Raw genomic sequence first — 27715 nt, forward strand, 5'->3', positions numbered from 1 at the left:
ATGGGTTGAGCTGACCTACACTGTGTGTCAATTTAGTAGTTGATTTTAAAAAAAAATTGCAATGTATCAAGTTGTCTTAGGCTAAGATTTTAAAATTGCTATACATTTAGCATTTAAAAAAAATACTCTTGGTATAAAAACTTTTTCATTCAGGGCTTCATTTTTAAAGTTTTTCTAGTCATAAATTTTTTCCATAATGTCATGCTTGAAATATTTTGAAAACTTAAGATTGTTTTGTAGTCATAATCTTTGGTTTTAATTCCATGGTTGAAAATTTGTCAAGATTTTAATGTTTTTCTAAGTCGTGATATTTTATCTTTAATGTTATGGTTGAAAACAATTATAATTTTTTATTTTAGCACCATGCTTGAAAATTGTTGGAATTTTAAGGTTTTTCAAAGAAGTGATATTTTAAATTTATTGTCATGCTTAAAAATCATTGGAATTTTAAGGCTTTTCAAAGATGTGATATTTTATCTTTAATGTCATGCTTGAAAATCATTGGAAATTTAAAGTTTTTCAGAGTCACAACATTTTAATTTTAACGTCATTATTAAAAAAATATTGAAAATGTACCCTGCAAAAAAGACGTTATTCCGGCATCAACACTTTTCAATTTCAAGGTGTTTTTTGCACCAAACAAAATGGAATTTATTTTTTTTACTGTTATTTTTAAAAAATATTGAAAATTTACTCTGAAAAAAAAATGGATGCAAAAGCAACACTTTTTATTTTGGGGTTGTTTTTTCATGTTTTTTTTGGATTTTTTGGCTCGAGTACCCATTTCGAGGTAATAGTTCTCGTTTGATCGGTAACTATGTTATTTGATTAATCTCTTGGGCCTGCTTTTCTCAGGATTGCCAAAGATTCATTCCCATGATTTTGCACTTGAAAAGTTTCATCTTCGAAAATCCTCCTCTAGATGTACAAGCTCCAACTCTACTTCTCTATTTTTAAGCCTTTTTCAGTGCTATGACCACTTCAAATTTGATTGTTTGCTTCCGAATCTGACTCTTTCTCCTTCACATTTGAATTTTACTGCACTTTGAATTTTGTGAATGGTAAGTCAACCACTACACACTCGCATTTCATTTATTTGACTAGTTTACTATATTTTTATGGAAAACAATGAATGCTAATGCTTACATGCATTTTTCTCGAGTCCATAAGGAGATGGAGAGAGCAGATACACATGCATTTTGCACGATCCCATAAGGAGATGGAGAAAGAAAAAAAATACTAGCAAGTCCATCTAGGGACATGCACCCCGAGATCTACTTCTGGATGGGTAAAATTGTTTTGTCTTGGATGGGCTATTAAACAAGTAGATGTGCTTAATTGATCATTTAAAAGGTAAAATCCACAACATCATGTGACCATGCAATCATAATTACTTAGAAGTTTATGCCAAGAAAATCTCACAACGACCCAATGTCACATGGAATCACTCAAGTTTTTTGGTATACGATATTTGCACATTCTTATTAAATGAGAGGCTAGTCTTTTAATTCTACAGTTATAACACATTTTAATAATTCTCAATATGCTATTCATTAAAAAGGAGTATTATTCTAAATAAGCATCCCTAGGGATTATTTATTATTAATAATCTAGTTGAAGAGACTAATTTCATAGTACAATTTGAAAGTAGTTGCATAAATCCCAACTTGCCAAGTTATCCTTTTTATTTATAGCCTCATTGCAATCTCAACATTAGTACCATATGAACCCAAGAACCTAGTATTCAAGCATTTAAATTATGAAATATGTGTTGGTACATTAGGCACCACTTTTCCCTTGATTAACATTTATGATAAAGAAACCTCTTGATAGAGTTTCTCCTATCATGGAGTCATTCACATTCTGTTTTCGCGGAATAGTTACTACAAGAAGAGTCAACGGGTAATAATTTAAAAATGGGAAAATAAGAAAAAATCAAAGGATACTATGATAAATGTTCAAGAACATTTTTACAAAACAGAGTTAGGGTTTAGCTTACTTCCAACTTCTTTGAAATCCGATTTCATGGACACTGACCAGAACATTAAAATTGTGAACAAAATTCCTTAGCTATAATATATACTACAATCACACTAAGCTATAAATCAATACTATTCAATGATTAAAATAAGTTACAAAATTGAATACTTTATATCCTTACAAAGGATAACATTCCCTTAAATGCCTAGGACTAAGCCTAATTTTATATTTAGATAATGGGAAAAGATCTAGGAAAAATTACCAGCATCATGTTGAGACCAATGCAAATTCTAAAATAACCCTTGAGTAGTTCATTACCTGCACACAGTCAAGAATAGATCGTAATTTCTTTGCATTAAGAAGATTTATGAACTAAAGGAAATCTCGGTTGCTTTATCACAAGGATATGGATAAAAAAAAAAAAACAAATGTGATGCATGCATATGCATGTAAAACATTTACCAATTTGTGACCAAAGCAAATAAAATTATTTACAAAGAAGAAAAACTACCACCATGTTTGTCCAACAATTATATTGAAATCACCAATCTCTACAAAGTCAAGAAATTTTCAGATCCCGGCTTTGAAAACGAATAGTCCACAGAAAAGACATTTTTGCTTTTGAATTGTGTTTGCAATGTTTCCTTTGTAAAACCACCTTGGCAATACATTGTGGCCATCTGGAGTTGTTTTTCACATGATAAAAATGAGGGGATTATTTCATAATAACTCTTTTGAAGTCAACTTTGTTTTTTGGAAAGACCACCACAATGTTCTTTGCACCATAATTTGTCACTTTAAGAATAAAATACATGTTATAATAAGTTGCTTGAGTGAATAAGCAACATTAAGCTATGATATTGTACACCGTCCTTATCCTTTAATTCTATAAAAAAATCTTGAATTATGCTACAAAATGGTGTTTTCATTAGGAAAATGGTGTTGGAGGACACCATCACCATTTCCTATTTGAAACATAATTCACAATGAAGCACACAAAGGAAAATTCTCAATATTGTAGTGATATTCCACTACTTAATTCAAAGATTTAGTTACTTTCTTACAAAGCAGGAAATAATGAAGGTGGCCTTCCATGTACAAACCTATGGTCATTTTAACATTGAATGGATAATTAAAGAATCCTTCACAGTAGAAATACTTGCATGGAGGACTTCCAAATTAAGTTCTTCCAGTGTTGTCATCAATCGTGCAATAGGATGGTTATGTTTAGTACATTGAATTCTTATTATCACCTCCCGATCAACAAAGCAGACTTCTAAATTCAAGCCAAGGAATTTCCCCTCGTTAAAACCTTTAAGGTCAATGCATGAAATATCTTTTGTTTCTTTACCTACCAACTTCAAAAAATTCATCAATAATTCCTTCTTTATGGTGTCAATTTAAAACTACAATTCAACCTTCTCAGACTCCAAATCTTGTTGTTTGGAACATAGTGCTTTGATATAAGCAACGACATCACCGAGTAGAGAAGCTTTTTCCAATTTTGACACATTATGAACCATGGTAAGAAGCTCATTAAATTTCTGGTTCAATTTCTCATGCCTTTGTCGCTCAACCTCAACGTGATTCATAGGCTCTTCACGACCATTTGCATGCTTTCTCCCACGTTTTTGTGGCTTTCTCTTGACCACAACAAACATTGAATCTTTAATTGAGGCAGAGGGTTCTACATCAAGCATCTCTGAATTAATGCTAGAGCGCAAGCCTCCTAGAGCAATTGGATCAGGTGGATTAGATGGTAAACCAATGGTATCCTCTTTTATTGTTGGCTTTATCAAGTTATTTTCATTGCCTTTAAAACCCAATGTGTGGGTTTGTGGTTCTGCACCGTTTACTGTTTCTGTAATATGGATGGCGGGCACTTCAAGGGCTTCAATCTCCTGAGTTAAGAGTATGCAAAAATTATTTGTCATTTTTAACCACTAAAGAACTTTGTTCATCGAACACATATTACTTTTTGTTTTCTTGTCACAGATAACACATATGCTTTTTGTTTGCTTCTCACAGATAACACAAATGCCTATTGTTTGCTTGTCACATATAATAATGTAGTGGAGGCCCGCGAAATGTTCTCAACAGTTGAAGGAATATGTCCCACCAAAGCAGACACTTGAGAGTTTTCTTGTTAAACAAAATAAGATGAAAACAATTTCTTGTTATGCTAATGTCAGCGTTGATGTCAAATTCATTAGGACATAGCTAATCCTTTGTAAAACTGTTAGTTTGTGATGGTGATATTTAAATACAATGGTTCTTGAATGACATAACAAGACTGTAAAAGTTTGTGACAATTTTTTAAAACTAAAATTCCCCAAATAACTAAAACAGAGACAAACATTATATCAAATACAATGTCAATCATACTTGTGTAAAATGGAAAATGTTGTTAATGAAGAGTAACACATCTTGGCCTTCGATGTCTCAAAAATGCTCTACAACAGTCAATCCTATAAGCCCAACAAGTGCACGAGCACCAAGTGGTTCATTAATTTGACCATATATAAGAGCACACTTGCTTTCACCTTATATAGCAAGAAAATCATTAATTAGTAGACAATCCTCTGATTATGTGTGCAAAGAACAACTCTTCATAAATGGGTGAATTAAGAGCCTGCTTTGAAGGGTTTCAAAGATGGTGATTCATTCACGACAAATGTCATACAAGAATATATAACAACAAACATCACACACACAACCTCATCTCCATTTGCTACACAACATGGCAGAACATCCAAGGAATAATATCACTGCTAGGGTTTAAGGGTGAGGAAGTGGGAGTTATACCCATCATAAATTAATCCACCTCTCACCAAACTAAATTCAACCCAGTTCACATCCAACCCCCCTAAACCCCAATAGAACAAGTAGAGAGAGTCCTTTGTCACAGCGGGGTTGATGCCCATCTTGTATTATTGGATGTAATGCTCGCTCAGATCCAAGTATGCCTGGTGGGTGAGGCTCGCCAAGTAGCGAAAGACATATTATCCTCCTCTTCATCCTCGTTGTCCTCGTCTTCTTGTCGCACGGGGCTTGAGAAGTCTCATTTTTTTTTTGAGGCCATGGGACTCTTCTATTTCAACCATTGTTAACAGGTCTCATGAGCCTCTTATAACGTAAGTGCAAAGCATGCGAAATGGGCACACCCTTTTGTTGTTATTGTTGTTAAGAAGAAGAACCCATTGCTTTAGAAAATCGGTCTTTTGTAAGTGCAAGCACGCGCTGGAAAGGGGGGCATTTGTACTCAGAAGGTTGTTTCCAGAGATATTTCCAATAGTAGTTTCTGGCATTTGGTGGCTTTGAGCAAGCCATGTTGTAGCCTTGCTGCAACGCTTAGGGTCTATGTATAGTATCTCCCATTGAAGCATAATCCGACAAATTCTTCGATCATCATGCTCATGGGCTAGCATCCATGTGTCAAATTATTATTGAAGGGAAGACGACGAAAATAAGTCTCTTTAATTTGCTAGATGTGTCCAGCGCAGCCCCGCAAAGGAATGCCTATTAATGTAAATTTAAAATACATAATAAAAATTTTAAATATAATTTAAATTTTATAAAATTAAAAAATTGTATTATGAAAATTATTTTACTTTATAATATAGTATTAAACATATAAATCAATTAAAAATAAACCTAAAAATGAGATATTTAAAAGCATTTTAAAATACACTTCAAAAATATTCTCATTATTTGAAAAAAATAGTGAAAACCTATCATAACTCAATAATATTTCTATTTAAAGTAATGTATGGCAAGAGACCTCACTCAGAACGTTAATATTTAACACAGAATATTCCTATTTAAAGTAATATAGTGCTGTTTAAAGTAATGTATTGCAAGAGACATAACTCAGAATGCTATTTAAAGTAATGTATTGCAAGAGACATAACTCAGAATGCTATTTAATGTAATGTGTGTTGCAAGAGACATTTTGATGTTTTATTTAAATTATTCTCAACATTGCAAAAAGTTCTTAATCAACTTTAATTTCCAGAAACAAAGCTGCACACATTTTTAAAATGGCTTGAAAACGCAAACACAAATAGTTTGTTTCAGTTAAAGTTTGTGTGCAATGAGATCAAAGTTCTGCTCAAAAGCACCAATATTCCTTCAGTTTAGAATGTTCAGTTAAAAACATCAATATAATGTAACGTTAATAATACATATTTAGCCTGTAATACATTTCCATAACACGTCTTATTTCCTAAGGAAGAGGATAATACTATGAAACAAATCAGACGCACGCCACTGAAAGAGATTAGGGACATGACGTAAATATGTCTCACTATTTTACACACCTAATTAATAAAACAAATCTTGCAGGCTTGTTATTACATGCCTTTAAAGCTTACTTATGACATGCCTTTAAACCTCCATGCAACCCGCAGCGAGCACTGTGGCCACTTACCCATATTGTAATTACGAAATGCTTTCATATTTTACTACCTTCGCTTGCTTCCTCCTCGGGGTATCCTTCCATGCTTTCTTCGCTTGCTACTTCCTCACAATTCGCTTCTTCCTCAGAATTCTCTTCTTCATCAGAGTATCCTTCAAAGCTCTCTTCCTCAGAGACTTCTCTCCCTTCCACGAAGTCTTCTCCCAGTCGTTGGCGCAGCCGCTCGACAACTCCCTCACTCCATTGCAGGTTGGGACATTCGAACACATCAAGTTCCTCCAACGAGCTCAAATGCTCCACATTGGGCAACATCTGTAATTTGGAACACCTCCTCAACAGAAGACGTTTGAGGGCCGTCAGGTTCCCAACCGAGTCCGAGAGCGTCTGCAGACTGGAGCACCCGCACAAGTCAAGGCTCTGGAGGCCCGTCGGGTTCCCAACCGAGTCCGGGAGCGTCTGCAGACTGGAGCACCAGCCCAAGCCAAGGCCCTGGAGGCCCGTCAGGTTCCCAACCGAGTCCGGGAGCGTTTGCAGACTGGAGCACTCGCACAAGCCAAGGCGCTGGAGGCCCGTCAGGTTCCCAACCGAGTCCGGGAGCTTCTGCAGACTGGAGCACCAGCCCAAGCCAAGGCCCTGGAGGCCCGTCAGGTTCCCAACCGAGTCCGGGAGCGTCTGCAGACTGGAGCACCAGCGCAAGCCAAGGCGCTGGAGGCCCGTCAAGTTCCCAACCCGGGAGCGTCTGCAGGCTGGAGGCCCGTCAGGTTCCCAATCGAGTCCGGGAGCGTCTGCAGACTGGAGCACGAGCGCAACTGAAGGCTCTGGAGGCCCGTCAGGTTCCCAACCGAGTCCGGGAGCGCCTGCAGACTGGAGCACTCGCACAAGTCAAGGCTCTGGAGGCCCGTCAGGGTCCCAACCGAGTCCGGGAGCGTCTGCAGACTGGAGCACGAGCCCAAGCCAAGGCCCTGGAGGCCCGTCAGGTTCCCAACCGAGTCCGGGAGTGTCTGCACACTGAAGCACCAGCGCAAGCCAAGGCTCTGGAGGCCCGTCAGGTTCCCAACCGAGTCCGGGAGCGTCTGCAGACTGTAGCACCAGCCCAAGTCAAGGCTCTGGAGGCTTGCTCCAGGCCAAGTGAAGGCTCTGGAGGCCCATCAGGTTCCCAACCGAGTCCGGGAGCGTCTGCAGACTGGAGCACGAGCCCAAGTGAAGGCTCTGGAGGCCCGTCAGGTTCCCAACCGAGTCCGGGAGCGTCTGCAGACTGGAGCACGAGCGCAGGTCAAGGCTCTGGAGGCCCGTCAGGTTCCCAACCGAGTCCGGGAGCGTCTGCACACTGTAGCACGAGCGCAGGTCAAGGCTCTGGAGGCCCGTCAGGTTCCCAACCGAGTCCGGGAGCGTCTGCAGACTGGAGCACAAGCGCAGGTCAAGGTTCTGGAGGCCCGTCAGGTTCCCAACCGAGTCCGGGAGCGTCTGCAGACTGGAGCACGAGCGCAGGTCAAGGCTCTGGAGGCCCGTCAGGTTCCCAACCGAGTCCGGGAGCGTCTGCAGACTGTAGCACGAGCGCAGGTCAAGGCTCTGGAGGCTCGTCAGGTTCCCAACCGAGTCCGGGAGCATCTGCAAGCTGGAGCAGTTCATCAGGTGAAGCGTTTCAAGGCCCGTCAAGTTCCCAATTGACTGTAGCATCAACTTCATCTTATAACAATGGTAGAAGCTGAGATGTTTCAGGGAATGCATATTACCAAATTCCTTTGGCAAACTTTCATGATCACTCTTGGACAGGACAAATTCTTCTAGGTGCTTCAGCTTGCCAATGGACTCTGGAACCTCTGAAAGAGGACCATCAATATACAATTTCCTTAACTGCAAAGGTGCCTGCAATATTTACATACAGTTGGTTTGACACTCTGGAATTCTTAAGTTCAAACAACCTTTTACAAATTGAAGAAAAAAGTAAAGAGACGTGTAAATAAATCAACAAAACTACCTGAGATTCATGTTGCCACAGTGTTTTCAATTTTCTCCCCTCTATATGTAACACTCTTAAATTCTTTATGGGAAGCGAGAAAGGTAACGAGGAGCTCGGACAGTTTTCCCAGCGGAGAAACATTAGTTTCGGTAGCTCTCTACTGCTGAATACGCGTTCAACAAAATAACCTTCAGCCCTAAGAATCCGCAAGTCACTTAGGTTGCAAATGCCAGAAAGGTTTTCGAAAGATTGATCAGGGACATTTCCATGAACCATGCTAATTCCACGCACCTGAAACAAGATTGACCATATTGGAGAGTTTTAAGAATTTAAAACTTCAAAATACGGATAACACAATGTTATTTAGAAAGTCCGCCGAAAGCTTCAAAATACTCACAGAAGATTGTTCAGCCACATTATAAAGATCTTCGTCCGTCAGTCGCCAAAGCCGACGCGGATATTTTGAATCCTTTGCCAGATATCTGCCAAGATCTTTAATGTGGTCGTGCATTCTCAGACAGTTTTCCCAGTCCACCTCCACCAAGCACCTGTTTTCCAGCTTCCAAAAACCCAGCGATCCCGACCAGCCAGATTCGTTCCATACTCTTATGGCAGTATCCTTATCTTCCCCTATGAAGAGACAGGCGATGTCTAAGAATATCTGCTTCTCCTCTTCATCCAGAGCATCATAACTAATCTGAAGTGTTCTTTGTATATCACTGGGAAGTATTTTGGAAGTCTTGGACAATTGTTCATTCCAATACTCTATTTTATCTTTTCCACGAAGAAGCGCCCCAAGTACTTTAAGAGATAATGGCAATCCGTTGCATACCTTCAAAAACTTTTGAACCACTTCCACAAATCCTACTACAGAATGGGTCTGACCGAAAGCGTGCAAGCAAAAGAGCTCTTGCGAGTGCTCTGGACTGAGGCCTTGCATGGTGTAAATGGATGACTCTATTATCCCCCAGCTTTTAAGCACATCTTTATTGCGAGACGTAACTAAAATCAAACTCTTTGGATGAATGACATCTTTAAGCGGAAAAAGTAATGCATCCAGCTGATCAATATGATCCACATCATCTAAAACCACAAGGGCCTGCTGAGAGGATGATAGATGCATTTTGATCTTGGATTTGCCTTCGTCAACATTCTTTATTTGTACATTTGGTACACCCAAATCCTCAAGAAGGCTACTCTGCAGGGAATCTAAAGATTTGGATCTGATATCAAATAAAAAACAAGATCGATTGAATTTTTCCCTTTCACGGTTGAAAATTTCTTTGGCGACAGTCGTTTTTCCAATGCCGCCAAGACCCACAATTGCCACAATGCGAGGCTCCCCCTTCGCGGCTGCTATGACATCATCCAAGCCTTTTACATTTTTGCACAGGCCAGTTGGATATTTAGCTACATCCAGAGGGGGCCTGCGAACCTCTTGCAAAACTTTTTGGACGACCTCCTCCACGAGCTGCCCCTCGTCGGCACTGAATAATATTAATTCACAATAAAATGACTAGTAAGTATGATATTGCTGTTAATCCAGCAAATAAAAAACTAAGAAGTGGAGGCGCCCTTACCCGTTGCACGCGTTGAGCTCAAAACCGCTTATTTCTGCGACAGAGAAAAGGGCATCCTTCCATCTCTTAATAGTGTTGGAGTCATGCCGTGGCTTCTTTGCAAGCATCCGCAGGGCTCGAGCATACCCTCCACTTTCGTCCCGCGCACATAGAAAGATACACTGGAGGATGCTCAGGAGTCGAGCATACACTCCATCTCTGGCCTGCGTCCGCCGAAGTTCCCCAGGGCTGACATGATAGAAAATCGGGATAATCGTAGCGCCCGAAGCCAACATCAATACGAGTTCGTTGAGGCACCAGCTTGATTCGGCATATGTTGGAGATAATATGGCGAGATGGACCGAAGCTGTTCGAATAGCCCCTTCGATTTGAGGAGTCATGTTCTCTCCTTGTTGCAATTCTTGCTGGTCCAAAAATGCTGCTACTCCAAGGGCTTTAAGACGATGATAAATATGGCTGGCGAGACCTTTCTTCACATCAGGTCCGCGATGATTAATGAAAACCTGATAGACATAGCTGTTGGTATTGTCATGTGAGTGGGATGTGGAGGAGGATGCGCAGGATGTAGCGTCACGAGCTGGGGTCAAGCTAACTTGTGCCATTGGAACTAAGAAGCAGATCGAAGATGTTTTGCAGAGAAAGCGGTCTTCACTTCAATATTTTTGTGTGAATGGTCTCAGAGAGTGCAGAGTACCTACCAACTGTCAAGACCTCAAGGGTAATTAGCATATGGATTGAAAACAAAACAGCACTGAAATCTGGTGGGTTACTGAATTTATCTGGTAGGAACTAATGCCTAATGTGAACGGTGAAAGTATGAAGTTCTGTCACTGCATTATTGAGTATTGGCACTTTACAGTTGACAGAGATGCTTTGATCTCCCTGCCACAAATATGATTGCTTTATTGGGACCAAACAAACTCTTTTTATGTAGAACAGATGGTATCCACGGACATGTGAAGAAGCCCCGCAGTTTACGCGTCTGCCGTCCAGACTTTTCTTAGCAAGTGGTAATCGAATCCCATTCGTTTGTTTCTATTGCGGCCAGACTTTTGGTTGTCCCGTTCTTCACGCAAAACACTTTGACATGGACGGTTCACATTGTTAGATGCCATAATCATCAAAATATTTTAGAAAAAAGTTTAACCCAATTAATCATGTCCACAAAATCATTGTAATTTTTCCCACTCATTTTGCTTCCTCTTATTAATTTGTTCATTGATAATCTCCACCTAAATGTATCAATTTTTTGTGCATTTTCTTGATTTGCCCTCCAATTTCCTACAAATCCAATTTCCTTATACAAGGAATGAAATTTTTAATATCAAAAGCATTGGCTATAACACACAAACTATACATAAGTTTCACTAATTTTTTAATTCCCACTAACTTACCCATCGAGGAACAAAGAAGACAACACAACAAAGTAGCATGACAAGTTGGGCTCAATATTGCACCACAAACGGCCTATGGCCTGCACATGCTAACCCATCATCCTTGTCTCTATGTTGCCATTTATGATCCAAACCAAACTAAGTCATTATATCTCCTTCAAATATTAATTGAGCTTGTGTTGTTACAAGTGAGCTTTTTTGTTATTGGAGACTCATACCTCAAAGCTAATCTAGCAATATTCTTTGTATCAACAACATATCATATGTTTAATGGTTCTCACAATTGAATTCAAAAGATCCTTTATATGTTTTAATGGGTTTAAACAACAATTTGAAAAGTAAGAAGAAGACTCTTAAATTAGCATAATTAAATCAGAGATTATGTGTCATATTAAGACACTTGACATTAATGCTTTAGTCAGGATCTAGTCACATCACAGAGGAAGGTAGTGAGAGGAGGAGTTCTCAGTGAATCTAAAAGGTCTAGACATAGTTGTCGATCTACAAACATCACATGGTGTAACAAAGGTATGAATTTCCAATATGCATTTCCTTATAAACGTTAGCACATTTCTCATATTCTCTTTGTGCTCAAGATGATGTCATAGTGGTGAAGCTCATTTACAAAAGGAGTGACAACATAATGGCCTTAATATGCTCTAGATTTATGAACATGGCATGATCCCACTCGATAATGGTGGTAGGATAAGAGAGAATGGAATTGCGTTAAATTAGAGAAAGGAGCCTTATGCATAAAATTATTACATGGTGGGTCACAATGTGTTCCTTGTGGCATATACCATAATGACAACCCTAATCCCTTAATCTTGTTCCTTTTTTTTTGAGTGAGTGACATTCACTAACTTACATGTTTCATAGTTTTCCCACACTACGAAATGTCTTCTCTTGCCTATACTCGTAAGTTTTCCCATTACAACATCATGCATGTACAAACACGTGTAAAACACTTAGACTATAAGAGGAGGTGGGTGGGATTAAATATTAAGATATATAAAATTTTGGAAAAGTATAGAAAATACATCAACTTTATTAATAACCTTGGACAAAAACATCAACAACATTCCAATGGAAATGGAGGATGAAAATTAAAAGGATTCAATATTTGTGACAATATGTCAAAGATATGTTTGTGTCAACCTTAAAGCCTGAAATACTCAATTTCTATAAGGATGTTGATCCAAGGCTCACAAGATGGATGTGAAAAATATCTTATTGTAATTGAATGTTATGGTACCCACTAAATTGCATGGGTCTAGAAATCCCGTCTTTGTGTCCTATTGTAGTTCTACAACAACACCAAATTTTTAACATTCTCAAAATTTGGAGTCCCCTATCTTGAACTTTCCAATGGACAAATTGCCACGATTCTTCTAAGTTTATTTACCTTGTGATTTCTCTAAGTTTCTTTTCAATTATCAAAATCTTCCTAAAGTATTTATCACAACTTACCTTCTCAATTTTGCAACTAGTCACAATGCAACTATGCATTCAAGATCCACAATAACGAGGCATCCCCATAGCTTAAATCGTGTTATCACACTCTATCATTTTAGTTTCTGACTACGAAAATCATTTGCACTAACATACCGTTCTTTGAGATTCTTCATGCGAGAGCGCATTTATTATGCCTTATCCTCACATGTGTGGCTCAAAGCCTATATTAAGGAGCAACTCCTCCCCCCCATTTCATTTCTACTGCCTCATTTTTTATGAGTTCTCATGTATACAATGCAAAGAGCCTCCTCAAATTGTGAACTAACCCTGCAACTCGTGACTGCGACAATAACGTTTAGATCTTGGTAAGTTAGTGCATTCTCCCCTTTTAGTTTTTAATTTTGTCTTTTTTTTTCCTTTTTCATTTTGTTCTCCTGCAATGTTTCACCTCCCCAATGACGCATATTCCACTTAACCTTATTTATATGTGTGTGTGTGTGTGTGTGTGTTTGTGTATAAGACCTTCCTTTACACCCTTCTTCATTCCCTTATTGCCAAATCCTACCCTCATTCCATACACAGTCATTTTTTATATGTGTCATTTTAATACTCCTTCCCCTTATCACATCGGTAGAATATATGACAACAAGCCTCCCCTCTATATAACTAATTTTCTCGCCACCACTAACTTTCATCCCTTCCTTATCGCATATTGCTTCCACAAGTTGAAAATGTGCCAAGATTGACTATTGATTCCCATAATCGTAACCTACCTTTGCAATTTGCATCTATGTAACATACATCCATGCTTCCCCCTCTATTGCATACTGTAACTCTTTCTCAAGATAGTGCTAAAGCGCAATTTTCCTTTTCCAAATGTGATAAGCATTACCCTTGGCTAAATTTTCTTTTATCACAATCTACCTCTTTAGTCTACAACTAAGCCAATTGCAATCTACCTTTGCAATATTTGTAAGTTGTGCCACTTGCTAGAACAATGAATACTTTTGTGTTTTTTTCGTAACATTGTATGTTTCCATGAATATCTTTCAAATGTTAGGAACTGTTGCTCTCAAGTGCTTCAACATATCATCATCTACGAGAGATATGGGACTAATGACAAGAAGAATGCCTAGAAAAAAGATAGTAGAAAGCAGTGTAGAAGGAGTGGTCGAAAATCCAAGAGTCAGAGTGCCTACTTACAAGGACATTTATGTGTTATGTGGAAAAATTAGCGCCTTTAATATGGCTAGTAATATACCAAGCATTATCTGGGAAAAATATTCCTAAAGGTGAAGAGGATTGTGATGTTTACATTAATATTAAGAAGTCATGGTTTCATAAACTAGTTGCACATATGTATGTTTTTCCATGTGAAAAAACCATTGAATGGATATTGTAATGTATTGATGATGAAAACATGATAGTCAAGAGCATCTAAGGTACATCATCGACATCATACACACCACATGACGTTGCAAAATATTATAACATGTCTCAGCATCACGAGAATCTCAACCCACAGTGATATTGCAAATTTAAGACACCGACTAAAGAGATTCTAAAGACATGGTGGCAAGAACCTAGCAAATCCAGGAAGAAAAGTGATGGAATCTACAAGATTAAAGTGCTCAGGAGGGTATACCAGTTGCTGATGGAAATGTGTTGTAGAATATATGGGAGAGGAGACACATAATTCTTTGAGGAGAGTTGGGTTACCATGTTACATACATGTGCCACACAAGGAACCATTTTCAATTGGCTTGATCTCTTAGGATCTTCACTCAAGTCAAATGTTAGGAGACTGAGACAACTGACAGAAGGGGAGCAACCAAAATTTTATATGGATTCCTACTTGCTAGATGGCATATGTGCTAAATTATAATTTGAAGAATTAGGGTAGAGATAGACTTTGCCCATGATATCCTACCTGTACACATTTGTTGCAAGCAATTTTGGGAAACAAGGTATAGAGGGAAGTACATCCAAATCACAAAAAAAATTATCTTTGTGGTATATCAAAATATATTTGAAATTGGGTCACCTTACATTTATAAGGGTATTTTGTGCATATAGTGTCCCTCATTAGTTGCCACTATTCATCACGGACAAGGTGGTTTTATAAGAAGTAGCGTATCAACTCACTACAGGGCTCACTCACTTGTTGATAAAGGAAAAGAAAGCTCCTTGACTCACCTTCCTTCTATGTATAGGGTCATACTGTATAAAAAAATTTAAAGAAGCAAAATTTGAAGCAACAGGGCTAGAGAGCCTCAAGTTTGGAGAGATCGAGTACCATAGAAATGGCTCAAAGGGTATTACCACCCAACGTTTCTTGAGAATAAAATATAGTTGGGCATATAATCTAGTTACTTGGGTAGGTGAAGAGAATAAATAATTTCATGTCGTAAAGGAAGTTGAAGCAAGTCAAGGGATAAGTACTTCCAAGCCTATAGATAACCTTGAACACTCAGATAAAGAGTCACAAGAGAACATGGATTCAAAGGAAAAGAGAGTTATGCTAAAGAGAAAACATGACTAGGGTGCCAAGAAGGAAAGATTGAAGGAAAAAAGAGATGAATGGGAAACTAAGAAATAAGTTGAAGAGGTAGCTAAGAAAAAGCAAGTCGAGGAGGACGCCAACAATAAGCAAGGTGAAGAAGAGGCAATAAAAAGGAAAGAGGAGGACGAGATGAAGAAAATGGAGGAGGAAGAAAGGAAAAAGAAATATGCACTAAAAAATAAAAATCAAGATGCAGCGAAGAAGAGGAAAGAGGAAGAAGCTAGAAAGAAAGAGAGGAAGAAGAGAAGAAGAAGTAGGAAAAGGGGATATAAAAAAAAGAGGAAGCAAATAAAAGAGATGAAGTGTTGGCCAAACAACTCAAGGAATAATTAATTACTAAAGAACTAGTTGATAAATCAACAAAAGAGGCCATGTTGAATGACTTGCAAATAGAAGCACCTTTTCCCCCTATGGATGTCTGGCCTCCCATGCCTATCACTAGAGGACACTTTCCAATTAATGAAATGGGAGTCACATTTGAAGAAGAGGACAAAATATTAGATCTCTCAAGGTTCACGTTCAATGAGTACAAGAACATAATCTTGCAAGAAAGGTGGAAATACTTGGTAAGAGAACCATGTAAACTATATTTGTTACTACTAAAAGAGAAATCGTAATGGATAGCAATGCTAATACTTTAACGACAGCCTTCATTGGAAGTTCATTTGTTGCTATGACTAAAAAGAATGTGGAGCACCTAACAAAAGAATTTAATGAATTGAAGAAAAAAATAGCAGCATCACAACAACATAATGAAAGATTGCAAGCGAAGATCCCCACCATGTCCACTGCAAGTTCTTACAAAGAATATTTTGGGCATCAATTTTAGAAGAAGCTAAAACATTAGAGTAAATCATAAAGAAAGTTTGTGATGAAATGATTGTCCTCCACAAAGAAGCATCAAAGCTATCATAGTTGCAGAAAGAGATTAAAGGAAGAGGAGCGTTGGTGAAGGAGGCCTTTAAAGATGCAGATCACATATATGTATGGAGCACCGAATATCTAGATGCACCAATAGGCCTAACAATAATAGATATAATGGATGCATAAAGAGACAAAGGGAGAATTCAGATGTTAGTACAATCCCACGAAAATTTGACTGGAGATATGGCTGGAACGATTAATTCATATTAGACGCTCCATAGTGGTTAGAGTCCCATGTTAAAGTGCATAAAATTCCTTCCATTGGTGCTACAGGAGAAATGAGGCTCAAATAAGAAATCTAAAGAGAAATACAAGATATGTTTGATGCAATAAAGCAAGTTTCTACACAAAAATACTTAGAGCCTACAACAAATGCAATAGAAAAGTATGTTGTGGAGTCAAAGAAATTACACACCAAGTTCTTAATGCTTTGGAGCGAGATACAAACAAAGGTAAAGATGTTTCTTCCAGATGCCCTTGAGTGAAAGATTAGGTTTGAGAGAGTGTTGTCAAAGAAGGTCATATATGTTGCCTTTGAATATAATTCTTGGCATACATATCTCACAAGAGAATTACAAGTGAAAGCTCCTAACATGGAAATCATGAAGTTGGTTCCATAAAGGAAGTTTGTCATTAATGGTTTTTATATTTTATTGTAATTTGTAAATAAAGTATAATGTAATTAGAAATAGAGTAGAAATAAAATTGGGAGAAAATGAAAAGTAATGTGGAAAATTAAAAGACATTAGGGAAGTTGAAGGGTCATGGGAGGTGAAGAGTCAACTCATTTTGTATAAATATACCCTCATGGCTAGTTAGAAAGTACTTTTAGTTTTGGACTCCATTTGAGCCCCTTGTTTAGGAAAGCTTGTACATCCTTTTGAGAAATCAAGCTATAGCTTAGTACTTCCACTATTGGATTTCATGGATGCTTCATGTAATGGTGCATTATAAATTTTAGCATAATATTTAGAAACTTATTGATTTAAGGCAACAATTTCATCCATGTATTGTTGAATATTTTGTGACTTTTCTCATGATGATTCGATGGTATGTGATTGTTCTTTCCACATGTTAAGTTAAAAAGATCTTTTTCTCATTTAAAAACACATATCTTACTTGAAGTTGAATGTTAATCATGCTTTCATTTTCATTGTCGATTGTGAACTAATTCACAAGTGATAAATGTATTATTCCTTTCATCTATGCATCTTAATCAAAGTATTCTCACATTCTTCCTTTAAAGATTTATGTCACTTTCTTTAGTTGTTGTTATATATTTTGTATCTTACTTGTATAGTATTTCATAAAGCTATTCTAACTTGTGTTTTATTAGAAGTTATATTAGTTTTCTCACACATCGCTCATCTTGTCCAAAACAAACTATAAAACAACTTGGTGGCAGTTGTACCCACATACCAGATGGGATTCCTATCCCAAACAGTGTAATTTCTAATTGGGACTTTGCACTAGGGAGATCCCCTTACCATTGGCGGAACAATTTTGGCTGGTCAACATGTCCATAATGTCCAAGATAGGGATTGAACTTGAGACTTGTTAAATAACAACATAAAGGCCAAAACAACTCTCCCAACAAGGAATCACATTCATGTAATGTTTCTAAACATTAGTAACTTGGTTAAAGGTCAAAATTACAAAAGAACATCTAAGGGAACTAATTATTTAGTTGATATGGGTAAAAGAAAGAGGTGACAACTCAAATAAGCCTTTACAATTTGTTATCTAAACTTGTTATTATTATTTGGACCACTTTTGTGACACTTTCTTTGATCCAAATATGTAAATGAAAAATTAACAACAACTAATCAAATCAAATAAATAGTATAAGATTACCTTCTCAAGATCAAATAACAATATTTTCGTAGACCTCTATCTATTTGGAAATCAACAATATTCCATTACCTTTAATTCCTAGATAGGTGTATGATCTAAATTTCAATATGATTACAACCCGATAGAATAAGGGTAGGCTTATCTATGATCAAAATCTCATATGTTATTTTCTTTAAAACTAAAACTCAAAAAGTTGTTTGAAGTCTTCCTTCTTTGGCTTGCACATAACATTGATTAAAAATACAATTTCATTATAGTGAGAAGAATTTGGGGGACACAATTGATACTTATACCACATAAGCTAATTAGGATATGGTTAATGCTAAGGAAATTTGTTTATTGGAATGGTTAAGTTTTGTTTTATAGGGTTATATATTCTAAGAGTAATCATCCACATTAATGTTTGTTGATATGGAATCATTGAGTTGTTTTCATGTAACATAGATTCGTATTTGAGTAATTAAGCTTAGTTATAAAAGAAGGGTATTGTTACATTGAAATGTCTTATTAAGAATGATATTGTTAGAAATTGGGATGACATGAAGGAGATTTGGAATCACAAATTATACAATATGTTTCTTCAAAACAACATCTTCAACATCTTATTGAAGCTCCTCTCAATCCCAAGGAAATAATAGGCGTGATGACTTAGATTATATTTGAGACTTTTACTATTGATATTATGTGTTAAGCAGTGGCATGATGACTCAAACCACATTTTATACTTTTATGAGTAGAGTGATCACATTAAAAAAGTCTCATCAAGGAATGCATTAGACTAATTTTATATAAATTTCTAGTTATAGGATAAGTTTTTTTCAGTTAAGTTTTCCAAAATTCATTTTTTTGTAGTTTCCCCATGGGTTATATTTACATGCATATTTTGGAGAATGCATTGGAGATGGAGGAAAAATATATGATCACTTTCATATTATTCAATCATTGGGTTTCAAAAATTTCTATTTTTAGAAACTTGGTCCTTTTTAGTAGTAAATGATGGTATATTTGGATACCAATTGGGTGATAGGCTTATGGTTATTAAGTCAAGTATTATTTTGTACCCAGGTGTATTATATATGACATAGTTTACTGTAGAAAGTCTAATTGCATCATCATAAATACATTAGATGGATTATTTTAATCCCTTAATGATTTTGGAGATTTCAGTAATAGCCACTCTATAAAGAGCAAGGAAAAATAAAATTAGAAACAAAAACTTGAAAAAAGTGGGTTGACTATATTTTTGTTAGTTCACAACCAACCACCGTGATCAAGGATGCCAAGAGCCAATGGGGGTTAATGGATTTCTAAGAATTCCCTATGCAAAGGGACATCCCAAATATGTCCCCTTTACGCTAGGTATGGCTCAAGGACACCCCCAATCCATCCCCTACATTTCAGGAATGGAGGCAAGGGTTGAAGGTGTAACTAGGTTTGGTCTTCATAATTATGATCTTGTAAAGAGTAAAAAATAATGTATTTGAGTAAAATGAAAAGGTTATTTTTATCATGTCCCATTTGGACATTTAAAAGAAAGAAAATTTAATTTTTAAGTATGATTTTATCTCTCCAAGTTGAGCAAGTCATCCCTCCAATATTCAAGTTGACTCAACCTTTAGAGGCACCTTTTCAGATAAGGAAACAACTATATATTAGAACCATTACTCCACCATTTGAAACCAATTCACATCTCTTCTATGGAAGAAAAAATTCAGATTTGTTTGAGGTGCTTATCTTATGTGGTATGTGAGTTATTTGAGGCACTTATCTTCTATTGCATGCAAGTTATTTGAGGCACTATCTTTTTTGGCATACAAAGCTATCTGAGGCACATAACTCTTATGGACTAAGGTTGGGATATAAGCTAGTTTTCGGCCCTATTGAAGAAAAAATGATGGCATCTTATGAACACACTGATGGACTATCTTGTGGAAGACTTCATGTGGACTATCGTTGATATTTCATAGAAGGTCGACTGACCACTTGAAGGATGAATATCTTGCTAACTTATGACATACTGCATGTGGACAATTGATTCTTGATGGAGGGTTAACTTCGCACTTGGATAATTGGTCTACTAATCAAGTTATATGTGACGTGGATTTCCCTTGTTGATACAAATTCTATAAGGAAAGGATTGTTGGTTTTCCCCTTATGGTTTTTTCCCTCGCCACTCACATAATTTGTAGTGTCTCTTTCCTTTTTGTGCACTGTACTTGCATAATTGAATGTTGGCATTATGATACATATGTTGTACTTGATGGCAACCCACTCATCTCAGATGATAAATTATAGTGCAGCAAAGTTCACGCACTTTCATGAAGATAAAAGTTTCTTTCATGTAGAGAAAAGTTCACGCACTTTTATGCAGAGAAAAGTTTATTTCATGTAGAGAAACGTTCACGCACTTTTATGCAGAGAAAAGTTTATTTCATGTAGAGAAAAGTTCACGCACTTTTATGCAGAGAAAAGTTTATTTCATGGAGAGAAAAGTTCACGCACTTTTATGCAGAGAAAAGTTTATTTCATGTAGAGAAAAAGTTCACGCACTTTCATGCAGAGAAAAGTTCCTTTCATGAAGAGAAAATTTCATGCACTTTCATGGTTGGCTCATGGTATTAGTCCGACAGTTTTTGATCCTATGGTTTTGGTCCATGGTATTGCATCCAAAAGTGTTGATCTCACGCACTTTCATGGTTGGTTCATGGTATTAGTCCTATAGTTTTTGATCCTATGGTTTTGGCTCGTGGTATTGCATCCAAAAGTGTTGATCTCATGCACTTTCATGGTTGGTTCATGGTATTAGTCCAACAGTTTTTTGATCCTATGGTTTTGGACCGTGGTATTGTGGAAGGCCTAAGACTATAAAAGAGGAAGGAGATCATTTGGCAAAGAATCATCGAATGAATTGAATATCTAATAAGTGCTAGATCTGAAATATTTGTGATTGGGTTATGGTGCAGATCTGGATCTGAATGAAGGAGGAACCTTAGCGCATAAAGAAGGATAAGTTCTTTTAATGGGTCATAATCTTTATGCTTGAATAATAGTATCTTTGCATGATTTTGATCTGTTATATGAGGCGCATGCTTGATCTATAAATCTGACAATCTGGGTTAATTAGTGTCTGAATATTTGAAAGAAGGAATTATCCTTTATAGATCTGCACGCAGGTTTCAGGTTGTTGAAGTAGCGTATATCTTTAAATTATGATCTAGCTGCCTCTGTCTATTGCTGCAGTATTCTGGGTTCAGAATTTGGTGTGTGGTTACTGTTACTGTGTTCTGGGTACAGCTGTCAGAGAAGTGTTTACTTGATTCAGTGCTAATTGGGAAAAGGAGATTGTTTGATTGATGTTCATGGATCCAGTCTGAAAATTTATGAAACGTGGTCCCTGGAAGAAAGAGAAGGTTGTAGCCTTCAGTAGGCCAGCACCTACGTACTAGTATCTTGGCTAGTACAAGAGCTAAGGGGGTTGTAGCTCCCTTCCAGGAGAAGCTGGAGAATGAGAGAGGGTTGTAGCTCTCTGCAGGTTGTAGCCTGCGTACTGGTAAAGGACTGCACCAGTACAAAATCATTGTAAAAGGAGTTTCTAATTGAAAGAAGATAGAGACATATTGCAGCAGGTGGTTTTCACCCACATTGGGTTTCCACCTTATATCTGGTGTTCTTTTGTGTGACTATTTGTTTTTCTTGTTCTTGCTCATTATTTTATGATACTGACATACAAGGTAATGATCAATATTTGAAGAATTATTCAAAGTATAAATAAGGAAGATAGATTGATAAGAATTTGATAATACTGATTCACCCCCCCTCTCAGTATTATTTCCAACAATTGGTATCAGAGCAGGTCCTTCTGAAGAAGCTTGATCGCTTGAAGGAAGATCTAACATCATGAGCAACTACGAGAGGGAAGCATCAATTAGGCCACCGATTTTTGATGGAACAAACTTCGTATATTGGAAGGTAAGAGTTACTGCCTATCTTCAATCTTTGGGTACAGAAGTATGGGACATTATAGAAACAGGGTATACTTTTCCATCAGCTACTCCTACAGATTCAGCTGAGAAGAAGAAATATGAAACAAATGCAAAGGCGGTTAATACTCTTCTAGGATGTCTATCTCAATCTGAATTTGTGAAGGTTATGCAATATAAATCCACAAAAGAAATATGGGACAAGATTGTTTTGAGCTACGAAGGAGATGAACAGGTAAAACGCGCAAAACTTCAAACCCTCAGGATTCAGTATGAGAATCTCAGAATGTATAATGATGAAAGTGTGGCTAACTATTTCCTTCGGGTAGACGAGATTGTTAATTGTATGAAAAACTTGGGTGAAGAAATAAAAGAGGCTGTTGTGGTTGAAAAAGTCCTAAGATCATTGTCCCCCAAGTTTGAATCGAAAGTGTCTGCAATAGAAGAAAAGGAAAATCTACGAACTCTTACTATGTCTCAGCTACACGGAATTCTAACTGCTTATGAAATGAGAAAAGGAGGTCCATCAGACAGGAGATAAGCTTCTTTTAAGGCTTTAGGCAAAGGAGACTACTATGAATCAAGTCACGTGCCAGAAGAAGAAGAAGAATCAAATTTTGTCAGAAATCTTCAACAGGGTACTGGAAGGTTCAGAGGTAAGCTACCTTTTAAATGTTTTTCTTGTGGAAGAGTAGGTCATTATGCTGCCAAATGTCCTCATAAGGATAAGATTGACAAAGGAAAGGAACCTGCCAGATGGAACAAGAAACATAATGCAAATAAGAAAAACTACTACACTCATGAAGACAGTGATGGTCTATCAAATAGTGATGAAGATGAACGAGGTAATGACTATAAACTTTTAATGGCATTTGAAGATGATGATTACATGGATGCTATAGATGTGGATAGTTTTTATGAAGAGATTTCTAGACTTAAGACATGTCTAGAAGAAAAGAATATGATCATTGATACTCTACAATTTCAAATTGATGAAAAAGAAAAATATCTTGAAAAGTTAGAAGGTGAAATTGTTGGCCTTAGAAAAGAAATTGAGAAAACAAAGGCTATTAATCTTAAGTTTGTCAAAGGATCTGAAACTCTGGATGAGATCATCAATGTACAACGTTCTCCGCTAAACAAGACAGGTCTGGGGTATAATGGAGAAACATCTCAAGCATCCACCTCAAAGAGCTATCTTGATGCAGCAAGAAGGAATGAGCAAAAGCACAATGGAGATCACCAAGTAAAGCAGGGACGAATTACATCAAGAATGAACAAAGACTATCAGGTAAACCAGGGCAATCTGTCTTAAGGATGAACAAAAGCTACAACCAGCCACAGGTAAAATCTTCTCAATTTGCTTCAAGAATGGATGACAATAGAAATTACAATCATTTGGCCGGTAGATTTGATAATCGCAGAAGTTTCTTCAATGGGAAATGTTTCTCTTGCCATAACTTTGGTCACAAAGCAGCTCAATGTGTTGCATATAAAACAATCATGACTAGAGAAGCTCAAAAACAAAGAAGTATGATCGGGATTACAAAAAGGACCTATAACAAATTTTCGGCTCTTGAAAATGAAGTTGAATGTTCTATTTGCAATAACTTTGGTCATGAAGATTCTGAATGCAGGAGCAAGTTTCAGCAGACAAAGGAACAAGCCTCAAGCACCAGAACATGGAGAATAAAGGAACCACAAACAGAAAGATGTGGGATAGCATTTTATGTAGAGGGATAGGAAAATCTATGGTACATCGAAAGTGGATGTTCGAAGCATATGACAGGTGATAAAGAAAAACTTGAATCATATTCTGCTTTAGAAAAGGGAAAGAAAGTTTCTTTTGGAAATGATACTCCAGCAGCTATAAAAGGAAAAGGCACAGCTCAGTTAAAAGAAAAGGTCAAAGCTGGAAATGTTTTGTATGTTGATGGCTTGAAGCATAACCTTCTGAGTGTCAGTCAGATGTGCGATCAAGGAACCGAGGTAATATTTCGATCAAATGGATGTAGTGTTCGTGATCTTGATACAGGGAAAACAATGATCAAAGGTAGAAGAACTCCAAATAATCTATACATATTTGAAGAAGGACAACAACAATGCTACTTGATCAAGGATGGTGAACATTGGTTATGGCACCGGAGGTTGGGGCATCTAAGCTTTTCACAAATAAGGAAGGCATGCAAATATCAGGCAGTGTTCGTGGTCTTCCAGATATCAAAATTCCAGACAACACCATATGCAAATCATGTCAGTTTGGAAAGCAAACCAGAACTAACTTTCCAAGAAGGAAGGATTAGCTAGCATGCCTCTTGAGCTAGTCCATACAGATGTATGTGGTCCATTTAGGAAAAGGACACCTCGAGGAGAAGAATACTTGATATTATTCATTGACGATTTCTCCAGGTTTGTTTGGTTAGGACTTATGAAGCACAAGGACGAAGCATTCGAGAAATTCAAATCCTTCAAAGCCTTGGTTGAAAATGAATCAGGTTACAAAATTAAGTGCCTCAGGTCTAAAAGAGGTGGGGAGTTTACCTCAAATGAATTTTTTGATTTCTGTGAAGAACATGGGATAAGAAGAGAATTCTCTACAGCTAGAACTCCTCAGCAAAATGGAGTGGTGGAAAGGATGAACAAAACAGTCCAAAAAATGGCTCGTGCTATGCTGGATGAGTCTGGAACTCCCGCAACTTTCTGGGGTGAAGCCGCATATGCTGCGGTTGTTATTCTCAACAAAACAAATGTCCGAGTGAACAACACTCAAACTCCTCATGAGCTCTGGTATGGTGAGACTCCTTCGGTAAAGCACTTCAAAATCTTTGGGAGCAAATGCTATATTAAGAATACTGATGAGCAACTTGGCAAACTTGAACCTAGAGCAGATGAAGGCATTCTTCTTGGTTATTCTCCACACAACAAAGCATATAAGTGCTACAATAAAAGACTTGGAAGAATTGTTGACAGCATTGATGTAGTGGTTGATGAAAAGGGATACATTCCTAGGCAAGTAAATCATGAAAATATCGAAGAAGATGAAGACTACCCTCAAAGACAGAATGATGAAGAAGAAGAACCTCAAGAAGCACCAGAGGAACAGATAAGGATAGAAGAGAAGACTCCATCCTGGTACGTTCAAAAGAATCATCCAGAATCTCAGATTTTGGGGCAGAAAGAAGCAGGTGTACAAACAAGAAGAACAATTGCAGAAGCTTCAAGCTATTTGGCATTAATCTCCTCCATGAACCACAAAATGTAAAAGAGGCATGCAAAGATGAATGTTGGGTCAAAGCAATGGATGAAGAACTTGAGCAGATCGAAAAGAACAACACTTGGGAGTTGGTTCCTAGACCAAAGGATAAGAATGTTATAGGGACAAAATGGGTCTTCAAAAATAAGTTAAATGAAAATGGGAAGTAATTAGAAACAAGGCAAGACTTCTTTGTAAAAGGTATGGGCAGCAAGAAGGAATAGATTTTGAGGAAACTTTTGCTCCTGTTGCAAGACTTGAGGCCATCCGAATGTTCCTTGCTCTCTCAAGCTTTCAAAAGTTCAAAGTATTTCAAATGGACGTGAAATCAACCTTTCTGAATGGAGACTTAGAAGAAGAAGTATACATTAAGCAGCCAGATGGTTTCATTCTTGGAAATTATCCAAATCTTGTATGCAGACTGAAAAAGGCTCTCTATGGTCTTAAACAAGCTCCAAGGGCTTGGTACTATCGTTTGGATAAATATCTTCATCAACAAGGTTTTTCAAAAGGATCAGCAGATAGCAATCTTTATATCAAAATTGAAAATGACAAATTGCTAATACTTGTTGTGTATGTATGACATTATCTTTGGCAGCAATGAAGAATCTATGAGTCAAAGCTTTGCCTTGGTGATGCAGAAAGAATTCGAAATGTCCTTGCTTGGAGAATTGACATATTTTCTTGGCCTGCAAATCCAACAAAAGGAAGGAGGGATCTTCTTGTCTCAAACCAAGTATCTCAAGTAGATTTTGAAGAAATATGGCATGGAAGATGCAAAACCAGTATGTACACCCATGGTCACAGGATGTAGCCTCAGTTCAAATGATGAATCAGCAGTAGTACATCAACCAACCTACAGATCTATGATTGGAAGTCTACTTTATTTGACAGGTACCCGACCAGACATCATGCATGCAGTGGGAATAGTTTGAAGATTTCAGGAAAATCCAAAGGAAACTCATCTTCAGGCAGTAAAGAGAATCTTCAAATATCTTCAAGGGACTCAAAATTATGGCTTATGGTATCCTAGAGATACAAATCTCACACTTCATGCTTATACTGATGCAGATTGGGTCGGAAGCGTGGATGACAGGAAGAGCACAAGTGGTGGTGCATTCTTTATGGGTTCCAGATTAGTATCTTGGTTCAACAAGAAACAGAGTTCGATTGCCTTGTCTACAGCTGAAGCAGAATATGTTGCTGCTGCATCTTGCTGCACTCAACTCCTTTGGATGATGCAGACCTTGCAGGATTTTCAAATCACTTGTACACCACCCATCTCCATCTTATGTGATAATACAAGTGCAATCAGCAATTCAAAGAACCCATTCATGCATTCAAAAACCAAGCACATACCAATCAAGTATCACTTTCTCTAGGAACAAGTGCTTGAACAAAAGGTCAAGTTGGAGTATGTTCCTTCTAAGGAACAGGTTGCTAATATACTCACCAAACCATTGCCTAGGGAGACATTTGAATACCTCAGGCAAAAGCTGGGGGTTGTTGATGCATCATCTTGTTGTTGAATCTCTTCTGATTGTTGGTTGTACGCAAGGTTCATCTAAAGTATATGCGTAATGTGCTGGGTTTGCGATTGGTCAAAGATCGAATGGCACAGGTTCAGGGGGAGCATATCATGCATTGTTGGCATTATGGAGGAAGTACAGAAGGAGATCATGGATGCTGGTCTAAATATTGTTGCAATACGTCTCTATTTCTTTCATGGTCATTTATGGTGTTTGATGGATTATGGTTCTTCTTTGTAGATCTGGTTTATAGTCAGGGGGAGCATGTTCTTAGGGGGAGCATAACCCTTTGCCCTTGATGTCAAAGGGGGAGAGTGATTGGTTGTTGTTGCCATCAAGTCCAAAGGGGGAGATTGTTGGCATTATGATACATATGTTGTACTTGATGGCAACCCACTCATCTCAGATGATAAATTATAGTGCAGCAAAGTTCACGCACTTTCATGAAGATAAAAGTTTCTTTCATGTAGAGAAAAGTTCACACACTTTTATGCAGAGAAAAGTTTATTTCATGTAGAGAAAAGTTCACGCACTTTTATGCAGAGAAAAGTTTATTTCATGTAGAGAAAAGTTCACGCACTTTTATGCAGAGAAAAGTTTATTTCATGTAGAGAAAAGTTCACGCACTTTTATGCAGAGAAAAGTTTATTTCATGTAGAGAAAAGTTCACGCACTTTTATGCAGAGAAAAGTTTATTTCATGGAGAGAAAATTTCACGCACTTTTACGCAGAGAAAAGTTTATTTCATGTAGAGAAAAAGTTCACGCACTTTCATGCAGAGAAAAGTTCCTTTCATGAAGAGAAAATTTCACGCACTTTCATGGTT

General features: G+C 37.4%; 1 protein-coding gene and 1 pseudogene across 1 annotated transcript; both read right to left on the bottom strand.

Annotated features, from left to right (window-relative positions):
- Nucleotides 1-3015: 3015 nt before the first annotated feature.
- LOC149260662 (transcription factor MYC2-like) lies at nt 3016-4200 on the bottom strand (annotated as a pseudogene).
- A 1850-nt stretch (nt 4201-6050) lies between these two features.
- On the bottom strand, nt 6051-10877 carry LOC149260663 (disease resistance protein RML1A-like). The gene is made up of 6 exons (XM_089420937.1): nt 9938-10877; nt 8755-9844; nt 8376-8648; nt 7521-8263; nt 7135-7489; nt 6051-7102 (listed from the first exon to the last, which is right to left on the bottom strand). The coding sequence occupies exons 1-6, from the start codon at nt 10537-10539 to the stop codon at nt 6434-6436; spliced, it is 3732 nt and encodes a 1243-aa protein (XP_089277063.1). The 5' UTR covers nt 10540-10877; the 3' UTR covers nt 6051-6433.
- Between the last annotated feature and the right edge of the window lie 16838 nt (nt 10878-27715).

Source organism: Pinus tabuliformis, chromosome 6 (genome assembly GCF_031772625.1).
Source record: "Pinus tabuliformis cultivar Carrire ecotype Pingquan chromosome 6, CPIR1, whole genome shotgun sequence".
NCBI lineage: Eukaryota > Viridiplantae > Streptophyta > Pinopsida > Pinales > Pinaceae > Pinus > Pinus tabuliformis.